The sequence below is a fragment of the Haliotis cracherodii genome, unplaced genomic scaffold, assembly GCF_022045235.1.
Source record: "Haliotis cracherodii isolate W230 unplaced genomic scaffold, xgHalCrac1.p SCAF_10, whole genome shotgun sequence".
NCBI lineage: Eukaryota > Metazoa > Mollusca > Gastropoda > Lepetellida > Haliotidae > Haliotis > Haliotis cracherodii.
The window spans coordinates 51573664-51595014 of record NW_027266265.1 but is presented as its reverse complement, the minus strand read 5'-3'; the positions used below and the strand labels follow the sequence as shown (position 1 = coordinate 51595014).

The 21351-nt window shown below is 41.5% G+C and overlaps 1 protein-coding gene across 1 annotated transcript; it reads left to right on the top strand.

Annotated features, from left to right (window-relative positions):
- The first annotated feature begins 7773 nt into the window (after positions 1-7773).
- LOC139452252 (mesenchyme-specific cell surface glycoprotein-like) lies at positions 7774-20043 on the top strand. Its single transcript, XM_071233652.1, has 10 exons — positions 7774-7960; positions 9546-9767; positions 10568-10763; positions 11562-11691; positions 13368-13482; positions 14657-14833; positions 15557-15616; positions 17019-17260; positions 18241-18464; positions 19941-20043. The coding sequence occupies exons 1-10, from the start codon at positions 7774-7776 to the stop codon at positions 20041-20043; spliced, it is 1656 nt and encodes a 551-aa protein (XP_071089753.1).
- Positions 20044-21351: the final 1308 nt, after the last annotated feature.

The following is a 21351-nucleotide window of genomic DNA, read 5'->3' as shown; positions in this document are numbered from 1 at the left end:
ACCCCCCATCTTCCCGACCTGGTGTCGTCTCTACTTGATAGTGATCATAAACACATGCTCATGATACAGTCGCGATCGTACACTAATGGAGATTTGAATTGATTGTGGAAATGGTTTGTTGCTTTTATTAAGCCATTAGAACAATAAGTTGACAGCCTTGATGTGCGTGTGCGTGTGCGTGTGCGTGTGTTGATGTGCGCGGGTATATTTGTCTCTTTTCAGCATTCTTTTATTCAGGAAAGATAGCCTTCCATACTTTCTGCATCGTGTTTGTTAAGTATATACGGAGAAGCGGTTGTCGCGATCAAGTGTTTGGACAGTTTTCATAACTCTGACCCTTGACGTAGAGCTGTGACTTGTTACAAACACAAGTGCATATTCTGATCGAGGCAAATAAAAAAACTATGAAAACTGTTTGTGTAAACATCTTTATTTGAAACAAGACGCTTGGCTGTTCACATCTACTTTAATGATGAACAACTGGTCTTCTGAATAAATGAATATATGTCAGACACTGTGTGTTTCCGTGGTTTTTTAACATTGGTTGTCCTCGGTGTAGTTTCATCAGTATGCTTGTGAACAATGCAGTACCTCCACAATACCCCGCCATCCACTTGACCACAGTATGCCACATATTACCCTTTATGGCCGACGAGAAGTGATCTGTTTGTTTGTTGTTCACGAGAAGTGATCTGTTTGATTGTTGTTCACGAGAAGTGATCTGTTAGTTTGTTGTTCACAAGAAGTTATCTGTTTGTTTGCTGTTCACGAGAAGTGATCCGTTTTGTGGGCTTGTTGTTCACGAGAAGTGATCTGTTTATTTGCTTGTTGTTCACGAAAAGTGATCTGTTTGTTTGTTGTTTAACGCCGTACTCATCAATATTCCAGTTATAACGGCGGTCTGTAAATAATCGAGTCTGTGCCAAGCAATCCGATGATTGACATCATGAGCATCGATCTACGTAATCGGGATACGATGCATGCATCAATCAAGTCAACGAGTCTGACCATCCGATCCCATTTGTCGCCTCTTACGACAAGCACGAGGTAATGGTGAACTCTTGACTAAAACTGATTTGTGAGACTTAGTGATAATATCTTCTTGACAACTACTAGTATACAGAATACAACTGATGTCGTCCTGACCCAGAAGCCAGGGAGACGAGATTTTGTAACATGAAAAGATTATATTGTACTCAAGGTTATACACATATTTACGAACGTATTAACGAGAAAACGCATAGATCGTGACGAGACTATAACAACACAGTAGGTATAATACCGTACACTGCACCATGTGTTTACATTTCTCCAGTTTTTCAATAACATGCGTGAGCAACGAATAATCCCACACGATAGGAGAAAGGGAATCACGAAGTGATTCAACTGAACTACATTGTGACTGTATACCTGTTATTCATAACTTCTTCTCTCTGGATGACGACATGTTGACAGTGGCGTAGGGATACATTTAATAGTTGTCACGTGCGCACGCCGCCGACGAGAAGGCCAAATGTCATTGTTGGGATAAACCGGCTGAAAGAAAGTAAACACATATTGCAACATTCTTTTTTTATAATTTGACAACAACATTGAGATGTTTTCATAAGAAGATTATTCTTGAAATAAATTATTAGTACAGTTCTTTCTAATTAAATTAAATCCATTAGTCAAAATTCAACTGACGGTGTTTGGTTTGTTTGTGTTTCATAAACAGTATTCCAGCTATTTGAAGGAAACCTGTACGTCATAGAGTCTGGAGTAGGTGAGGTGAGGTGAAATGGGGTTTAACGTCGCGTCCAAGATTATTGCACTTAGCGACGTGCATGCACGTGCGTGTGTGTTTGTGTGAATGCTTGTACTAGACCTGACTGATGCCGATTTATGGTGCTAGCTCACTGAGATACCATGCCGCAGTTTAAAATGAATACCCCACTCAGACACAGTATACTGACTCCGAGCCGACCAGTCCTTGTTTTAGCCCCTTAATGCCGAGCGCCAGACAGGGTAACAACAAGTACCATTTTAACGTCTTTTGGTATGACGCGGCCGGGGATCGAATCCCGGGCCTTCCGCTCTCCTGGCGGACGCTCTACCACTAGACCACGGAGGCGGTCCATTCTGGAATAGACAAGCCAGTGATGATATTATATGCAATGTTTGGCGCCGTCGAAATGCGATTACAAGCATTCAACAAAATAACCGATCCTGACCACCGATCTAATGGATCCCATTTCGACAATGAAACAATAAATAAAACGGGGACTGTCTTCGTTTACATTCAGCTCCTTGATCTCAGCGGTATTTTCTAATAGTCATGTCGAAATCGGGGATTGAACGCTCTAGGTTTTCAACCAACAGTTGATCCTTGCAACCCCAACACCCCTTTCTGGATCCTTTCTGCTCCATGTAAATAATATCATTGGACGCGCAGTTCGATGACACAAGATCTGTAAGACACCCTGTAAATGTTTTGTATTCTGTATTCAGTTTTTCAGGGAGAGCTACATGTAGAGTCGGTGAGCTATTATTATTAAGTTATGTAACTACTAAGGTATAGAACACTTGTTTCATGTGATTGGAGTAGTGAAATGTAAATGTTTTCTTACCCTTACGTCAAATAATCATTACTGTTTATTTATTTAATAATTGGGTCCAAATCATTTTATTCTGAAAATTCTTAGCTGGCATAGCTCTGTGTGTGAAGGGTTAAGAGTGAGTGAGTGAGTATGGTTTTACGCCGGGCTGATCAATGTCAGAAAGCAACTGTCATTCACAGGTAATGAAATACGCATCATGAAATAGTAAACCCGCTTCATGTTTAAGCCCACGCGAGTACACAAGGAAATTAATAAGATGCAAAAATAAATGCCATCTTGAAGATGAAGCTCTTGCCTAACGAAATCAGATAATGATGACAATGTTCAATATTGCCTGGATGACAGCCTCTTCCGATACGGCCAAAGGGCAATTGCTGCCATTACCGGTCCAATGTTGCCGGTAAAGATGCCAGAATCTGCACTGGTGGATCCTTTGCCCGTAACCGACGTCCAAGAATGTGCCACACATGTTCCAGTATACCAATGTCGGGAATCGAACCCGGGTCTTCGGCGTGACGAGCGAACGCTTTAACCACAAGGCTACCCGACCGTCCCAAAGTGTTAAGAAAATTCGTAAGTCTCTAAACGTCCTCTCGAGTAGTCATAAATTAAGGAGTGTACTCTTTGTGCTAAATATGTTTGTGAATGTGACTTAAGAATCTTCTCAGACTTAAGACTTCTTAATCACTCATCATGGGCCTCTTGGCTACATGTACATGGCCAGAAGCAACACGTGCAGGTCACGTGCGGGTCACGTGCGGGTAAGCTGCTGATTGGCCACTGAAACATAAGGTTTTCTCCCAGTGTGCTTCCATCTGTACTTTCTGTTAACCCATACTCTTTTCATATCAAGCTAAACAGTGTTTAGTTTCGGGATTATGAATGATTATTAACTTTACTTTCGACAGACATGTGCCATGTACGCCAAATGGAATCTGTTTCGGCCGAAAATCTAGGCTGGTTATTCTCTTGCATTGACAATTAATATTGTATTGGAAGTCTAGAAACTGGCTTCTGTAGAGTAAAATCCCTAAGTATTTTCTGTCAATTTATCAAACAGAATAGTTCTTTTGTAAGGGATGTTACTTATGAAATTTACTTAACTTGTACAGTGAGCAAAAATGAAGGTGAAATTAACACGTTGTGACATCCCCAATACAATCCTATCATTGTAAAAGCTATAAAACAGTGAGTGGGTGAGTTAGTTGGGTTTAACGACGCTTTTAAAAGTATTCCAGTTATATCGCGGCGTGTCATCATAATGTGGGAGGAAAGCCCGAAGTGATGCCGGTGTCAGACGTTTAACCACTTCGGTGAAACCCACGAGCACGGGTATGGTGCTGACAAACCTAGAAAATTCGAACCCACAATCATAGGTTTCTTGTGTGCCCATGGGACGCAACTCTCCACAGCGAATCGCGGCGCCTTAGACGACTGGGCCACCTGTGCCCCCTATAAAACAGTGAGGTTTGTGAAACATCACATACGTCAAACACTGAACGGGAAGAGTTTCTGACATCCCAGGCTGTCGGTCAGCAGGTGTTTCACAAGGTCTGTCGCTACTGCAAGACATTTTATGTGTTTCCAAAACTTTGGTATCAACGTTATGCAGCCCATTGTATGCTCAACGGTGCCGTGTATCCGGTTGTGTTTGCCCAATTAACAGACAGAGCAAGAGAAACTAGCGTGCAAATGTTCACCTTCCTGAGCAACGTCACATACAGTTGGGACAGAGCCTGCACCTCGGGTCATCCAGACAGAATGAGAAGTTGCAGCTATCAGATCAGTGCACACAGTGTATCCAGACACTGACATCTTCAGCAACCCATGCTTGCCGTAAAAGACGACTATGTTTGTCGTAAGAGGCGACTAACGGAGTCGGGTGGTCAGGCTCGCTGACTTGGTTGATGCATGTCATCGATCCCAATTGGGTGGATCGATGCCCATGATATTAATCACTAGATTGTCTGGTCCAGACTCGATTATTTACAGACCGCCGTCATATAGCTGGAATATTGCTGAGTGCGGCGTAAAACAACAAACCAACCCAAACTCGAAACTTTCAATGACAAAGCAGTAGCCATATCTCAGCACTCTGAAGGTCATAGGTTAGCTAAGACATCTTGTTAGGGACAAGACAATAACAACATACTGCCAAAAAAATTACAACTGACATAGATAACGGAGAATGTTTAAAGAGTAAGAGAGCATTTTTGTGGTAGCAATGCTGTGTTACTGTTTGGAATGTATGCTCCTCCTACCGGCTCTGCCATGGAGAACGTTGACCAGTGGCTGACTTGGCATGCTGACCATTACTGTGAGGTCATCATCTGCGGAGACCTGTACGCTCGTGTAGGTTGGGTACTAACCCAGCAGAGACACGTGACCAGCCAGGCCTCGATACCATAGCTTTTCCCGAGGAACAGTCAGCTCTTATAAATCACTGACAGTCACACGTAAATGTTGTTAAAGCCTTCGGACGAAATTCGAGTTACGTTTTACTCATAATTTGTACATATTTAATGCAAGACCAGGTGGTGATATGGAAGAGAGGTTCACCTATATATCTCAGCAAGGGTGCAGTGTGGTCGAATATTTTATTGGTTTTGTTCACGTACATACAATTTCCTAGGGACTGTAAGGTCGATTCCAAACATATGCCATTGACTCTGTTTTTTAAATTTCACTCTGACCATAATTCCAAACAAAATGTACATCAGGATTTATATGCCGAGAATCTTGAAAAATCGTTAAATACAGATGGGATGTGAACAATACATTTTGAGGTATTCTTAATATTTCGTCTCCTTCTATTGAAAAAGTGACAAGTATATTACTGTAATAGTAATATCACTGTTGGTTCAGAAATGTTTGTAAACACTATTCTCAATGTAGCTGATTGTATGCAGAAACTTGTTGTTCATAGAAACAAGCCACAAAATGGGTTTCATAATTTGAACTGTGTACAGCCTAAACGGGAAGCAAGACGTCATCGGAGAATATACCGCCCCAAAAAGTCAAATGAAAGTAAACGAATTTCTGGTCACATGAGAAATAATACAAACATATGTGCAAAGTATCAAAATCCAGTTATCAGCTTATAAAACAAACAAAACTTAACTCATGTATTAAAGACTCATCTAAGTTTTGTAGAGAATTTAGAAGTTTATCATTATCAAGTTTTGATCATTTTAAGAAAGTTTTAGTTCAAGATATAACATATTTAAAAGTTTAAAGACTAAATCGAACCTGAGAAGTACCTCACCATTTCAACATACAGAAAACAACGTAATATGTTGATAATATTGAGACCGGAGTTGTTAAGAAGGAAAATTGAAGAAGGAAGATGGTTGTGGATTGATTTTAGTTTACGTGTTTGCCCTCTTAAGATAGCGGGGCGGTCGGGTAGCCTAGTGGTTAAAGCGTTCGTTCGTCACGCCGAATGCCCGGGTTCGATTCCCCACATGTGTACAATGTGTGAAGCCAATTTCTGGTGTCCCCCGCCACGATATTGCTGGAATATTGCTAAAAGTGGTGTAAAACCATACTCACTCTTAACATAGTACATAAAGTAGGGCATATGAAGATCATTTTACCTTAATATGTAATTCCACACGAACATAAGACACCTCTATCTGTCTGCCTAAAGTTAATTGTTGTAATCCAAATGTGCATATAAATATCTATGTCAAAGTTATGAAATGAGAAACTAGTACGCCATGAAAGACGTTATTTATGAGGTCATGTACAATTGTAGGATATATATATATGCGCTTTATCTGAATTTGGGCCATTGGTCTTCATACGAATAAAAGACATGACTTGCATTTTTTATCTGCGAGGTCACTCACCTCAGGTCACAAGGGCCGCCACTGGGACGAATGCACATTGGAACATATTCACTGCTTTTAATGGTTCCTGTCACTCGTGACTCTCTTATACTTTTGCCCGATATCAGCTTATTATTTCTATTGATAGAAATGTTTTTTCTCAAATGCAGCAATCATTTTGCAGGAACATCATGCGGGAGTAATCGGTATACTTGTGGTCAATGGGAAACTTATGACAGGACATTTACTAAAGAATACTGCACCAAGTGTGTTCCCCTCCTTGTTGATCTGTTTCTTTATGCATTTATGAATCTGATATGTCCTCGGAATTATGCAAAAACACGGAAATTTGTCAAAGAAATTTAACTTATCAATAATAAATCTCAGGTAGATCGATGATCTCATGGCCTTCAAAATAGCCAATCCGGTTTCAAACATAAACAAAAATCCTTAATACAACCATGGAAGCACTTTCTTTATACTCACAGAAAGCATTTGGGAGTACATGATTTAATAATAGAAGATTTCAAAACAAACCTAAGGATTTGCTTGAATTTTTGCATGCTCAGTAGAGAACTACCAGACCAGTAAAACTGCCTGGCTGTGTCCTACTTGTATTTAAGGGCGTTGGGGTAGCCTAGTGGTTAAAGTGTTTGCTCGTCACGCCGAAGACCCGGGTTCAATTCCCCACATGGGCACAATGTGTGAAGCCCATTTCTGGTGTCCCCCGCCGTGATCTTGCTGGAATATTTCTAAAAGCGGCGTAAAACCGTACTCACTACTAGTGTTTAGATCACAGACACACAGATCAGCTAGGGAGGAAACACACGAGGATACATAACTCTAAATAACGTGCATTAGATTCATCGACCCAGCAGTGTCAGAGAAAATCTATGTTTGTACCCCAGATTCCATGCAGAGAATTTAGGGTCTGGATCAATGTACATTGGTCTGGAGAACATAAAATGTCGTGATAAACATTTAAATAAAACTATTTTTAATTGTTTTCCATCACCTTTAATCAATTTGGGGAGGCTCTAGACAACAATTGTCTGATCGTTACTGGTATCTTAGAACGCTACAAATGTTCTTCTGGTCTTCTGCTTGGTTGGGTACCAGTGCACAGTCTCCCTGAAACCAGCTAAACCTTATCAAAAAGTGGATTTTCAGGAATGCGTAACACTGTTCCAGATTAAAGCTAGCGTTGAATTATCAGTAATCACACTCATGATACCTGACACTGTAACTCGTGCTACCTTCTTCTCTATAAAGACCCCTACATGTGCCACATCAGACAATCTTGCACCGACGGCCTCTCGTACCACATCTAGCGTTGTACAGTGATGCTGAAACTCTTCATTTGTCTCGCCGTTGTAACGGCAGCTCTGGCTGTTATTGACGTGCGACTACGGCGACGGTCGACGATATTTCTGCCATACACCTACCAGAATAGTCCCAAATACAACCTCTTCGAAGTTTCTGTAGAACAGGTTTCATATGATTCTGACAACAAAATTCTCTACACAGTTGGTAAGTTTAATATTTAAAATGTGTGTGTGTGTGTGTGTGTGTGTGTGTGTGTGTGTGTGCCTGCTTGCACTAGCCGATTTTATAGCGCTATCCCTCAGAGTTACCATGCTGCAGTGTAAAAGGGAAAGCCCACTTAGACACAGTATACTCCGAGCCGACCAGTCCTTGTTTTATCCTCTTCAGGCAGGGTACTAACAAGTACCATCTTTTAACGTGTTTTGTTGTTCCTAGAATAGTCTGACAAGTGGTTTGAGGTTGATACATTAGGAATTTTGTCACACCAAAACCTAAAAATACTAAGAGAAATATTAAGAAGACGTAATTATTGAGCAGATCATAATAGCAAAATTATAATAGCAAAATATTTTACACAGTTGGTGAGCATTTAATCTATTTAATTAGCGACGTATAAAACATGTCTTAACATGTGAAGTTTTAAGTCCAATTTTTATATAAAGCATTGCAATTGTTTTGTTTAGATCGATATGTTTAATAAACCTTTGAGTGGGTATTTAAATAAATATTTTTTAATAGTGGAGACCTATCAAAATATATAAATCGATATTCCGTTGATTGTTCATATGTTCATATTTGAAACTTTGAACGTCCGTGTAGACACTGAGATAGGTTATGTGATAGTCTGATTACATAAGGACTTCTTTCCATGCTTAATATCTGTTTACCTCCCGTTCTGGTTCAAGATTTGTCAACATCATGTTCTGTCGACATGAAAATGGAATTAGTAGAAAAATAGAAGTTTGTCACGTTATGGTCTTTAAGAAAAGAGAACTGCTCATTTTTTTTATATTTAACCTGTCTATAACTTGACAGGTAGGATATAATACAATCAAAGTATATCATGTCATAGTATGTTTGACCAATGCTATAATTAACGATGTTCAAACAAAACCTAAGTGTGTTTCAAGAATCTGGACTAAAATGTTTTCATCTTTTCATACATGAGAGAAAAATGACAAGTCATTGTCCTTGGTGGTACTTTCCTTATCTTATCTTTATCAGGTAAAACACTCATATTATACAAGGGGTTTTGATCTGAGTGGGATGGGAGTTCCATACTTGGTGACCCCTTAGTCTAGGAGTGATCAGAGAATAGCTTCTCTGGCGCATAGTGAGTGAGTGGGTTGAGTGAGTGATTGAGAGGCGGACTGACTGACTGACTGACTGACTGGCTGACTGACTCTCGCTGAGTAAGTGAATGAGCCTTAACGCCGCTGGAAACAGGCCTTCAGTTATCAGAGAGTGAGTATGGTTTGACGCCGTTTTTACTAATATTCAAGACATACAACGGCGAGGGAAACTAAGAATGGGTTTCACACATTGGGGAGACATTGAACGAACCAAAGTTTGAACCCCTCATTTATACAACCTCCCTCTACATGTAAGAGGCCGATCTAACAAACTTGATTAGAATCGGTCAATGATTACATTATGTGAGTGTATGTTCAATCAGTTGCATGTTCGTGCTACTACGCCCTTAGGAGCAATTCGTAGTGTTAATCAGAGTGATAATGTCAATGACGTCGACGTCGAAAACGTCATACTGTACTTATTTCTTTGTTGCCAGGCGACACAGTCCTGCACGCTATCGACGTGTCTGACCCCAACAATATGAAGGTCGCGGCCTATCTGGAGTACCCGGGCATGGAGTTCACGGACGTGGAGTTCTGTGGGGGTCACATCTTCACGGCCATGGACAACAGAACTGACAGAGCCAATGGGAAGATGCTAGTCTTCTCGGGATACAACCCCACGACCAATCAGATGAAGGAAGTTCTACAAGTTCCTGGTAAGGGAAATCATGGGATGAAGTAGGAACACTCGATAATCGGGATGTTCAGTTTTCATTTGTCATCCGAGACGGGAAGCAATTGTACAAATCTTCAAATAATATTGCTGGAATGTTACTTTTTCAGAGGTATAAAAATCACTCACTGGAAACTTAATGACACTTGTTACGTTACAATATTCAATGGCAATATATAATATGATGGCAGTGGTCAGTATCAAATATTTAAAGCAGTTGTCATAGCAAAAATCAGCGATATATTCACCCAGCAGCGATAGTGGTCAAGCTCCCGAGAAAGACCTAAGCAGGTAATAAGGGGTGATGAGTGATCTTCACACGAAAGCTGATCTTGTTGTGTTCTCAATAGATGAAAATGTGTGATGAAATGTATGAGAGATAAGAAAAGCAGCGCCCTTGGGACTTACATGTATATTGCCCAAAGACCTTCCAGAATATTCCCTGACGCTCCAAATCAGCCTATGCTGTTCCGGATCTAACACAAGAATCTAAATGAAGTTACTTCTTCACCACTGCTTACATTAAATACTACTACATGTCTGAAAACTAATCACTGTCCATGTACAATGCAATGAGCGTCTACCGAATCTCAACAGAAACAATGCTATACACTCACAATCAATGTCCAACAAAAATACAGCGTTACATAACACACTTTGGACGCTGGATTGCTATTTGTGTATAACTGCTGGTTAAAACCCATTTACCTCACTCACCCATATTATGGTTCGTTTGATAGCCACTCATTCACTCACTCGCTCTCATCACCTCTCTATTCCCAGTGGGCGCCGTTCCGGACATGGTCAAGCCGACGAAGGACTGTTCCAAGGTTATAGTGGCGGTGGAGGGAGAGGCGTACGAGTACCCCCCACACCACATCACTGACCCCCCGGGGCTCGTCGTTATCGTCAACTTCCCGTGGGGAATCGGGAACAACATGATAATCTCCACACTGAATTTTGACCGATTTAACAGCAGGTATTCCCCATCACCAACAATTTAAAACCTAAGCATTTTCTTGAATGATGCAAATTCATATGCGTCAGGGTCTACATGCAGAGAGCGATCAAGTGCCCAAACTTTTGTAAGTCTATGTTATGGTATAGGAATTATAGTATAGGTATTAGCGCTAAGATATTATTGTGCATGTGGGCCCAGGTCATTAAGTGTTCAATGTATAGTGGCCAAAGCCAAGTTGATTCCCTTTCTGTGTACGGATCCGATGGTCGAATACAAAATGTATTAGGTGTCTGTGTGTGCGTGTGTGTGAATGTTTCTCATATACCAGATCGTTGTTCATGTCATCAACCACTGGTTTGCCTGGCCCATTAACAACGGTTCATTGTACTAGAGCCGAAATAGTGCTGTATGGTTACGGCATCCACACGCTCATTCAGGCCAGAAAGGTAATTTAATTTTGGACCTTTCGGGGGCACGGGTAGCCCAGTCGTCTAAGGCGCCGCGATTCGCTGTGCAGAGTTGCGTCCCTTGGACATGCCAGAAACCTATGACTGTGGCTTCGAATCCCGGTTCGCCCCAATTATGTTTCTAGGTTTGTCGGCACCTTACCCGTGCTCGTGGGTTTCACCGAAGTGGTAACTGTCTGAGACCTGCATCACTTCGGGCTTTCCTCCCACATTAAGCTGACACGCCGCGATATAACCGGAATACTGTTAAAAGCGTCGTTAAACCAAACGCACTCACTCATTTGAACGTTTAAGTGCAACCTGCAAAATTGAGATTCACAGACTGGACGACATATATCTTGGTTCGCAGAGTGCCATTCATGGAAGCGTCCGGGGTCCGTCACGTATACCGGGAGAACAACAACCCCTTCTCCAACGACGTGGAACCTGAATACATCGCCATCAACGCTGATGACACCACGGCATTCATAATGTTGCAGGTCAGGCGTTACTCACAGTATCTCGGAAATCATATAGATTGGTATCAATACTTTCAGTGATATTTATTTTTTCAGAAACCAAAATTTGGAAAGACATGCTATTTGGGGGTCTTGTGGTTAATCGTGATGAAATATGATGATGATATTTCTCAAGCCAAAATGAATATTCATAATAATAAAAATGGAGGTTCTTGAAGTTTTGCATGTATGTTCACAAACATAACTATTTTTTTCTGACACGTTTTTCGTGAGATTTTAAGGGATGGTGTTGGGGACAGGGGGCGGGGGGTGTCTGGTTTAACGTAAATTCAAGGTATAAAACAATGATTCTGAAATTATATTCTGTTCTTATTGCGCGGCGGTAGGCGCCGTGGTTTATTTGTTTTTAGTTTGAGAACGTTACAGTGGGATAAGTAAGAGTTGGAAATGTAAACACACTTTTAAAAGAATCTTTATCTTTATCTTTGTATACTGATATGCGTACATACAGACACAAAACAACACAAAAATACTCATGAAAATATTTTTTTAAACATTTCTAACTGTAAATTGTTGTAAACATGTTTTTGGCACCATCATCAAGGGAAACACACTCTGTCCTAGACTGGTTCACGTGCCATAGAGCGCTTGCGCTTCTCGCCTGCAGCTGCTAGGTGGCGAAGGGCAGGGTACTAGTCTAGTTCTATCCGACCTATTTCCTCATATACCATATCGCCGCGGTGAAAAGTTGACAAATTTCCGTTCAGCGAGGTCTGCCTGTCGAGAGGCTGGGAACTGGCATACTGTATATCGCTATGCGGAAACGTTGACCCACTTTCCGTGTCGCGAGATATTAGCACTTTTGGATAGCGTGAATAACTGACATGTCAGAATTCACGAGTAAACATATTAGCATTAGGGAGGTAACTATCATTGAGAAGTATAGTTCATGTTGGTTGTTTTGGGGTTTTTTAAACAAAAAAAACCCCGCCCGCACAACATTGTGGGTTTCAAAATTAACTATATCTGCATATCCCAATTGATCTACTTCATTATAAAATAATTTTACAACAATGTAGCTATAACTTTGAAACGATTCATTATAAAAAAACATTTACAACTTTACCGCTGTACATATATCAATGTGAACAGTATCGTGTACACCACTATGATTATGTCAACCTAATACCCCCTGTTGATTGAAAACAATAACAAATATTTCAGGACGTGATTGTTGTGAAAACATTTTGCTTGTTTTGTTTCCATAATATGTTTGTTTTCTTCTTTTTTATTACATAAATATTTAAACTGAAATGTTCCATATTCTCATTCCTGATTCTGAAGGTACCACACGCAAATTACAATTTGATTTATCTTATGCGTTACACGGCGGTCAGGTAGCCTTGTTGTTAAAGCGTTCGCTCGTCACGCCGAAGACTCGGGTTCGAATCCTGACATGGGTACAATGTGTGAAGCCCATTTCTGGTGTCCCCCTGGTGATATTGCTGGAATATTGCTAAAAGCGGCGTAAAACCAAACTCACTCATCACTCTTCTGCGTCACACATGAGCGTTTTATGAAAGCATAGGTATTTGCATCAGTAGGTAGGTATGCTGCAACATTTATTTGCGCCGTGGTGATCCTCTGGATCAAATTTATCTTGTATTTTCTTCTTAACATGTAAATATTGTTGACAGGAGAACAATGCTGTGGCGACTGTGGACCTCGAGACTCAGACCATATCGGAGGTGTACGGGCTGGGCTATAAGAACTGGAGCTCATTAAAACTGGACCCGAGTGATAGGGATGGCGGTAAGCATTTGTTGTGCATTTATAACATAGATGATCAAATAGTATGCAGAGATTTTTACAATAACAAAATACACTCGCAGTACAGATAGCTGCATAAACACCTCCGTCACTGATAGTGATACCATAAGACACTGATGTTGCTGTGATGACATTAGACCCCACACACTTCCTCCGCCATTGATGTTGCTAGCAATGACATTAGACCCCACACACTTCCTCCGCCATTGATGTTGCTAGCAATGACATTAGACCCCACACACTTCCTCCGCCATTGATGTTGCTAGCAATGACATTAGGCCCCACACACTCCTTCCGCCATTGATGTTGCTGTGATGACATTAGACCCCACACACTCCTTCCGCCATTGATGTTGCTGTGATGACATTAGACCCCACACACTCCTTCCGCCATTGATGTTGCTAGCAATGACATTAGACCCCACACACTCCTCCCGCCATTGACGTTGCTGCTATGACATCAACCCCCACACACACTCCTTCCGCCATTGATGTTGCTGCTATGACATCAACCCCCACACACACTCCCTCCTACACTGATGTTGCTGTGATGACATCAAACCCCACACACTCCTTCCTACACTGATGTTGCTGTGATGACATCAAACCCCACACACTCCTTCCTACACTGATGTTGCTGTGATGACATCAACCCCACACACTCCTTCCTACACTGATGTTGCTGTGATGACATCAAACCCCACACACTCCCTCCTACACTGATGTTTCTGTGATGACATCAAACCCCACACACTCCTTCCTACACTGATGTTGCTGTGATGACATCAAACCCCACACACTCCCTCCTACACTGATGTTGCTGTGATGACATCAAACCCCACACACTCCTTCCTACACTGATGTTGCTGTGATGACATCAACCCCACACACTCCTTCCTACACTGATGTTGCTGTGATGACATCAAACCCCACACACTCCTTCCTACACTGATGTTGCTGTGATGACATCAAACCATACACACTCCTTCCTACACTGATGTTGCTGTGATGACATCAAACCCCAAACACTCCTTCCTACACTGATGTTGCTGTGATGACATCAAACCATACACACTCCTTCCGCCAATGATGTTGCTGTGATGACATCAACCCCTACACACTCCCTCCTACACTGTTGCTGCTTCATCCTGCTACAGGGGCCAACCTGAACGGCTATAACGTCTACGGCATGTACCAGCCGGACACCTTCGTGCACTTCCAGTTCAAAGGCGGCAACTATCTTGTGTTGGCCAATGAGGGAGACTCAAAGGAGTACGAATATGGAACCTCTTATTGGACAGAGGAGTCACGTGGTTCCACGATACCACCACATGGTATGTTTCAATGCGTGGTGACTCTGAATATATTAACGACCTATACGATCATACCGAAATATGGGAAATATCGATATAAACTATACGAGTGAGTGAGTTTAACGCCAATTCGAACAGTATTTCAGTTATATGTTAGATACAGATCTTAGAAGTTTACCATAATTTATGGATCAACGAGCACGGGTATGGTGTTGACAAACCTAGATACATAATCAAGGCAAACCAGGATTCGAACCTTCGATCATAGGTTTCTGCTACGCCTAAGGGACGCAACTCTGCATAGCGAATTGCGGTGCCTCAGACGACACGGCTCTCTGTACCCCAATCTGAATAATGCATAATTCTGTCCGCAAATTATATGGCTTAATTTATAAATAGATTTATATAATATCGTCTAACGCCATGAGCAACATAAAAGGACAGTAATTTGTTAAATTTGAGATTGAATGGAAAAATGTGACGAATAATTCGCCTGGGATGTAAGCTGCTGCTTATTGTAAAGGCATGTCTGTGATACAACCAGTGTACACTAAACTACGGTTATAACGAACATTCTTATAACGAACTGACTGATATAACGAACTTATTTTTTAGTCCCGGCCATTTGTTGTATATATGCTGTTTATATGCTTATAACGAACTACGGTTATAACGAACTAAAATAAGTGGTCCCTTTGAGTTCGTTATAACCGTAGTTTACTGTATTTAATATCTCTGTTAAAGACGTCTGGCGGCATATCGACTACACTACACAAGCTCAACTGACGAACGACACTTTGCTTGGTGAGTGAAGGTTAAACACAGTGTCCTTTGTTCGTGATTGAAATACTGTTAGGCATTAGGTTGTTTAGTATGATATATAACAACAAACAGAAAGTAAACATAAGTAAGGATAAGAATGTATGGATGAACAACTTCTTTATTACAATTAAGAGCGACGTATCGGTGTAGGTTCTTACACCGTTATCAAGCAAGTGATATACAAAGTATGGTTGACAAGTATCTATACAGGTATGAGGCAATGTTTATACAGTAGAGTAGATATCAGATGTAGTTATACTGGAGTGGAATAACCTGTTATGTACACACAAGGGTAGTGATGACAATCATCGGTGAAGTCAGTGACATAAACAAAGAATAAAGCCAGTGATATAAACAACAGGATTATGGCTGATTGGGGTCTTTGATGAGTTGATGGTACGCCGGGAGTATGTAATAGCCTTGGTCACGATTGATTGACGCTCTTAATTGTATTAAAGAAGTTGTTCATCCATACATTCTTATCATTACTGGGGCGGTCGGGTAGCCTAGTGGTTAATGCGTTCGTTAGTCACGCCGAAGACCCGGGTTCGATTCCCGACATGGGTACAATGTGTGAAGCCCATTTCTGGTGACCCCCGCCGTGATATTGCTGGAATATTGCTAAAAGCGGCGTAAAACCATACTCACTCACTCACTCACTCACTCACTCACTCACTCACTCACTCTCTCACTCACTCACTCTTATCATTACTTAGTACTCCAACTTCTAAATGCCTATCAAAGAAGTTAAACATGACATGTTATGCCATTCCATTCTACAATTATACATACATGTATTTATTGAAATAGCACTCGTTCTACACTGAGGAGCTAAAGAAACTATACCTCTCACTTGATTGTATCCGACATTTGATTTTCAATTGAAAATATCTCAAGTTATCGATATTATATCCAAAAATGAACTGTAATGGCGCTAAGACAACATACTTATTTAAAACTTAAAAAACATTCGCATAATTCACAACAGCTGATGAGAATTTTTGACATCTTATCTTTGAAAATCAACAAATTTGCCTTTTTCGGCATAAATTTACAACATTTCAAACATTGTTGGGGGTGCAAATTCATTTCTTATCCGACTTCATTGAACCAATTTATTTTTACACAGAATTATCCACTCCTACTAACTGTTGCAGGAATGATCGATGTTTAAACAGACATAATCAAAATTTAACAATTCTTTCAATTTAATTTTGTATTTTAAAAAAAAACTTTGTGTATTTTTTCCCCTCAGTTTGAAAAAGATATATCTAACTGAACCTGGTTCTTCGGGATAACGAACCCTTTAACCCTTAGACTAAACCCCATCCCCCACAGAACGAGTGAGGATCATGTTTACAGACGCATGTGGTATATTGCACAGGACGCCTCAAATTTGCTGTATCGCCAGCGGAGAAGGACAGGCAGGGGTTCTTAAAGGAGATGTATATCTTTGGAGGAAGAGGCTGGTCTATCAGAAGAGCGGAAGACATGTCTCTCGTCTACGACAGCGGCAACGACATCGCAGAAAGAACTATTCAAGCAGAACATGACCTCTTTAATAGCTATATCGTTAATGAAAATCAACGACCGATCGATGATTTCGACACAAGATCTGATGACAAGGTAGGTTATTATATTCTATAACCAACCAGCTGATGACTTTTCAGAATTTGTGACGATGTCGATGAAATCTGTATTTTGTATGTATATGTTTCAAACCCTACCGTAAGCTATCTACTCATAAGCGTTAGGGGGCGGTCGGGTAGCCTGGTGGTTGAAGCGTTCGTTCGTCACGCCGAACACCCGGTTTCCATTCCCGACATGGGTACAATGTGTGAAGCCCATTTCTGGTGTCCCCCGCCGTGATATTGCTGGAATATTGCTAGAAGCGGCGTAAAACCATACACACTAACTCACTCACTCTAACGCTTATGAGTGAGTGAGTGAGTATGGTTTTACGCCGCTTATCGCAATTTTCCAGCAATATGAAAGCAGGGGACACCAGAAATAGGCTTCACATCTTGAACCAATGTGGGACCTGCTCCGTGGTCTAGTTATAGAACGCCCGTCCGCAGAAGGGAAGGTCCGGGGTTCGGTCCCCAGCCGCGTCATACCAAAAGACGTTAAAAGATGGTACTTGTTGGTACCTGTCTGGCGCTCGACATTAAGGGGCTAAAACAAGGACTGGTTGGCTCGGAGTCAGTATACTGTGTCTGAGTGGGGTATTCATGCTAAACTGCGGCATGGTATCTCAGTGGACAAGCACTATAAATTGGCATCAGTCCGGACTAGTACAAGGAGACACACACACACACACACACACACACACACACACACACACACACACACACACACACACACACACACACACACACACACACACACACGTGCATGCACGACGCTATATAAGTGCAATAGATCATTCCAGGATCCGCTGCTTGTGGGTTCGAATCCCGGATGTGCCTGATTATGAGCCTTGGTTTGTCCAAATGTCAAAGACCTGCAAAGTGTGGCCCCCACATCACGCTGACAGACCGTGATATATCTGAAATACTGTTCAAACCCGTGTAAAACATACATAAGCATTACATTGTGTGACCCAGGGCCCGGAGACGGAGTCGGTAGCAGTGGGGGAGGTGGATGGTTACACTCTCTTCTTCGTGGCCAACGAGAGACCGGGCACCATCTTCACGTACTCCGTCAAGGATGACCTGAGTCACCCCAAGTTCCAACACATCTATACCGGCATCCCCGAGACCCGAGGAAGAACTTGGCGGCAGATGTATGATGACCGCGACCTCACGGAGATCGACTGCGAGGATATGAAGTAAGTTAACAACCTGTTAGGATCTCAGGTCAGAAAAGGCTCCGTCACCTCATGCCGACTTAAATGGGAAACTGGTGGTGATAATGGGCGCCATGGCTGATGGTGTGTCATATTGCCCAGGCTGCGAGGAGGCCCGTGAAGACCCGGGGTAGAATAGGTCTTCAGCAACCCATGCTTGCCGTAAAAGGCGACTATGCTTGTCGTAAGAGGCGATTAACAGGATCGGGTGGTCAGGCTCGCTGACTTGCTGAGTGCTGCGTTAAACAACAAACAAACAAACAGACTGCGAGGAGTTATGCTCATGGTATCAACCATTGGTCTGCTTTACCCAGACTCGAACGTTTACAGATCGTTGAAATATGGCTTGATTTTTATGGCTTAAAATAACATTTTAATTGATGTATAATAATGATGGATGGATGTGGAGTAGGCTTAGCCGATCAGCTATGATGAAGACGACGTACGCCCTTGACCCTATGTTGGTAATCGTCTCGGCTTGAAACATAAAGCATAAAAAAAAATATTCTCACACTATTTCTAAATATTTTTTTCAAAAAGACTGTTGGAATGGTGTCCTACCAGCTATGAGGAATAATGTTTTCAATTCCTGGTAACTCGTAGGTTATTCTATGATTTCTTACCCATAGGGCATGGGTATAGCGGGGGAAATATTTTCGATAAGTCTCACTGAGAAATGTTACTTTTGCTTCACGCGAATTGACATTTACGGTAATTGTGTTCCATTGTGTTCCATTGTATTCCATTGTGTTCCATTGTATTCCATTGTGTTCCATTGTATTCCATTGTATTCCAATGTGTTCCATGGTGTTCCATGGTGTTCTATTGTGTTCCATTGTGTTCCATTGTATTCCATTGTATTCCATTATGTTCCATGGTGTTCCATTGTATTCCATTGTACTCCATTGTGTTCCATTGTATTCCATTGTATTCCATTATGTTCCATGGTGTTCCATGGTGTTCCATGGTATTCCATTGTGTTCCATTGTATTCCATTGTATTCCATGGTGTTCCATGGTGTTCCATTGAGTTCCATTGTTTCCCATTGTGTTCCATTGTATGGGTGTTTACGAAGCGGTCCTCAGCTATGTAACGTCTTATTTGTGCTTTGTCGCGAATTACTGTTCATGGCATCATGGGCGTCCACCATTATATTATGATATTTTTACGTAGGACATATTCGCCACCAAAGCTTCGTTTTGTCGACGTCATCCTTCCATTGCTCCTATCGCTGAGCAATGAGAATCCCTATTGAGACGGCTATTTTTTCCCTAGTGCCATTCGAACAGGGCTCAAAGCTATGATAGTGAATTATTCGATGGCATTGATCATATTAGAATGGAGATATGCTATCCTGGATACTCGAGGATGGACTGTAATAAATCCCCACTCACTCACTCACTCACTCACTCACTCGCTCATCCAAACTCCCTCGCTCATATTTTATTCTGTTTCCAGGTTTATCTCAGCGTCCAAGAGTCCCACGGGAAAAGCTATCCTATTCGTCGGCGGTTCCGTCTCCGGAACAGTGTCCATTTTGGATGTGGAAGTTTCCGGCTAAGTTACCTTAGGTTGTGCTGCGTCATAACATTATATTACCTATGTCCTATGAATGAGTGAGGTTTTTAACCTCGCCTTTAGTAATATTCAAGCAATATCACGATACGATCACCTCTTCCAGAGCACCCGGTGTCATCACTAGTTGATAGTTGATAGTGATTCACAAAGACACGCTGGTGATTTATGCTGAATATGGAGAGGGTTCTCTCGCCTGTATTGACCTAACAATAATCTTTAATGCTGTACAGATATACAAAGATAGGTTTGATCTCTGCCCAACGTTCAAAAGATTTCCGTGGTTTAGTGATGTTTGAAATACTCACCTATTCGTCGGCTCACCTCACCTCACTCACTCACTTACTGACGTTAAGGTTGAGTCAGTGAGTTGTGTTTAACGCCACTTTTAACATTATTCCAGTTATATCAATGTTGACGTCAAGGTTGAGTCAGTGAGTTGTGTTTAACGCCGCTTTTAACATTATTCCAGTTCTATCACGGTTGACGTCAAGGTTGAGTCAGTGAGTTGTGTTTAACGCCGCTTTTAACATTATTCCAGTTCTATCACGATTGACGTTAAGGTTGAGTCAGTGAGTTGTGTTTAACGCCACTTTTAACATTATTCCAGTTCTATCACGGTTGACGTCAAGGTTGAGTCAGTGAGTTGTGTTTAACGCCGCTTTTAACATTATTCCAGTTCTATCACGATTGACGTCAAGGTTGAGTCAGTGAGTTGTGTTTTACGCCGCTTTTGACATTATTCCAGTTCTATCACGGTTGACGTCAAGGTTGAGTCAGCGAGTTGTGTTTAACGCCGCTTTTGACATTATTCCAGTTCTATCACGGTTGACGTCAAGGTTGAGTCAGTGAGTTGTGTTTAACGCCGCTTTTGGCATTATTCCAGTTAGATCACGGTTGACGTCAAGGTAACCATTGACTACCAGAATATCCTCCTATGACTGAGCGCTTGTTTTGGCAGTTCAACATCTGACCTGCACCTGTAGGGAATATGCCTTCCTTATTCCTGTTTAACTGAACCGAGGGGAAATAGAAAGTATAAGTTTGTTTTCTTTGTAATTCAAAATTGAAAGAACTGTTGTCTTTTTAACCATCACTCATTCCTGCAAGTAATCGGTGGCTGGGTAATTATGTGTGAAAATATATGGGTTCGATGAAGAGTTCGGAAAGAGATGAATTTGCATCTACGTGACCCCTACCATGTTGAAATGTTATAAATTTGTGCAGAAAAAAACCCACATTTATATATTTTCAAAGATAATATGTCGAAGATGCCCATCAACAGTTGTGTATT

Coding starts and splice junctions, on each gene's coding strand:
- LOC139452252 (XM_071233652.1), top strand. CDS start 7,774: ATGCTGAAACTCTTCATTTGTCTCGCCGTTGTAACGGCAGCTCTGGCT. Junction 14,834..15,556: donor TTCCACGATACCACCACATG/GTATGTTTCAAT, acceptor TCTCTGTTAAAG/ACGTCTGGCGGCATATCGAC. Junction 18,465..19,940: donor ATCGACTGCGAGGATATGAA/GTAAGTTAACAA, acceptor TTCTGTTTCCAG/GTTTATCTCAGCGTCCAAGA.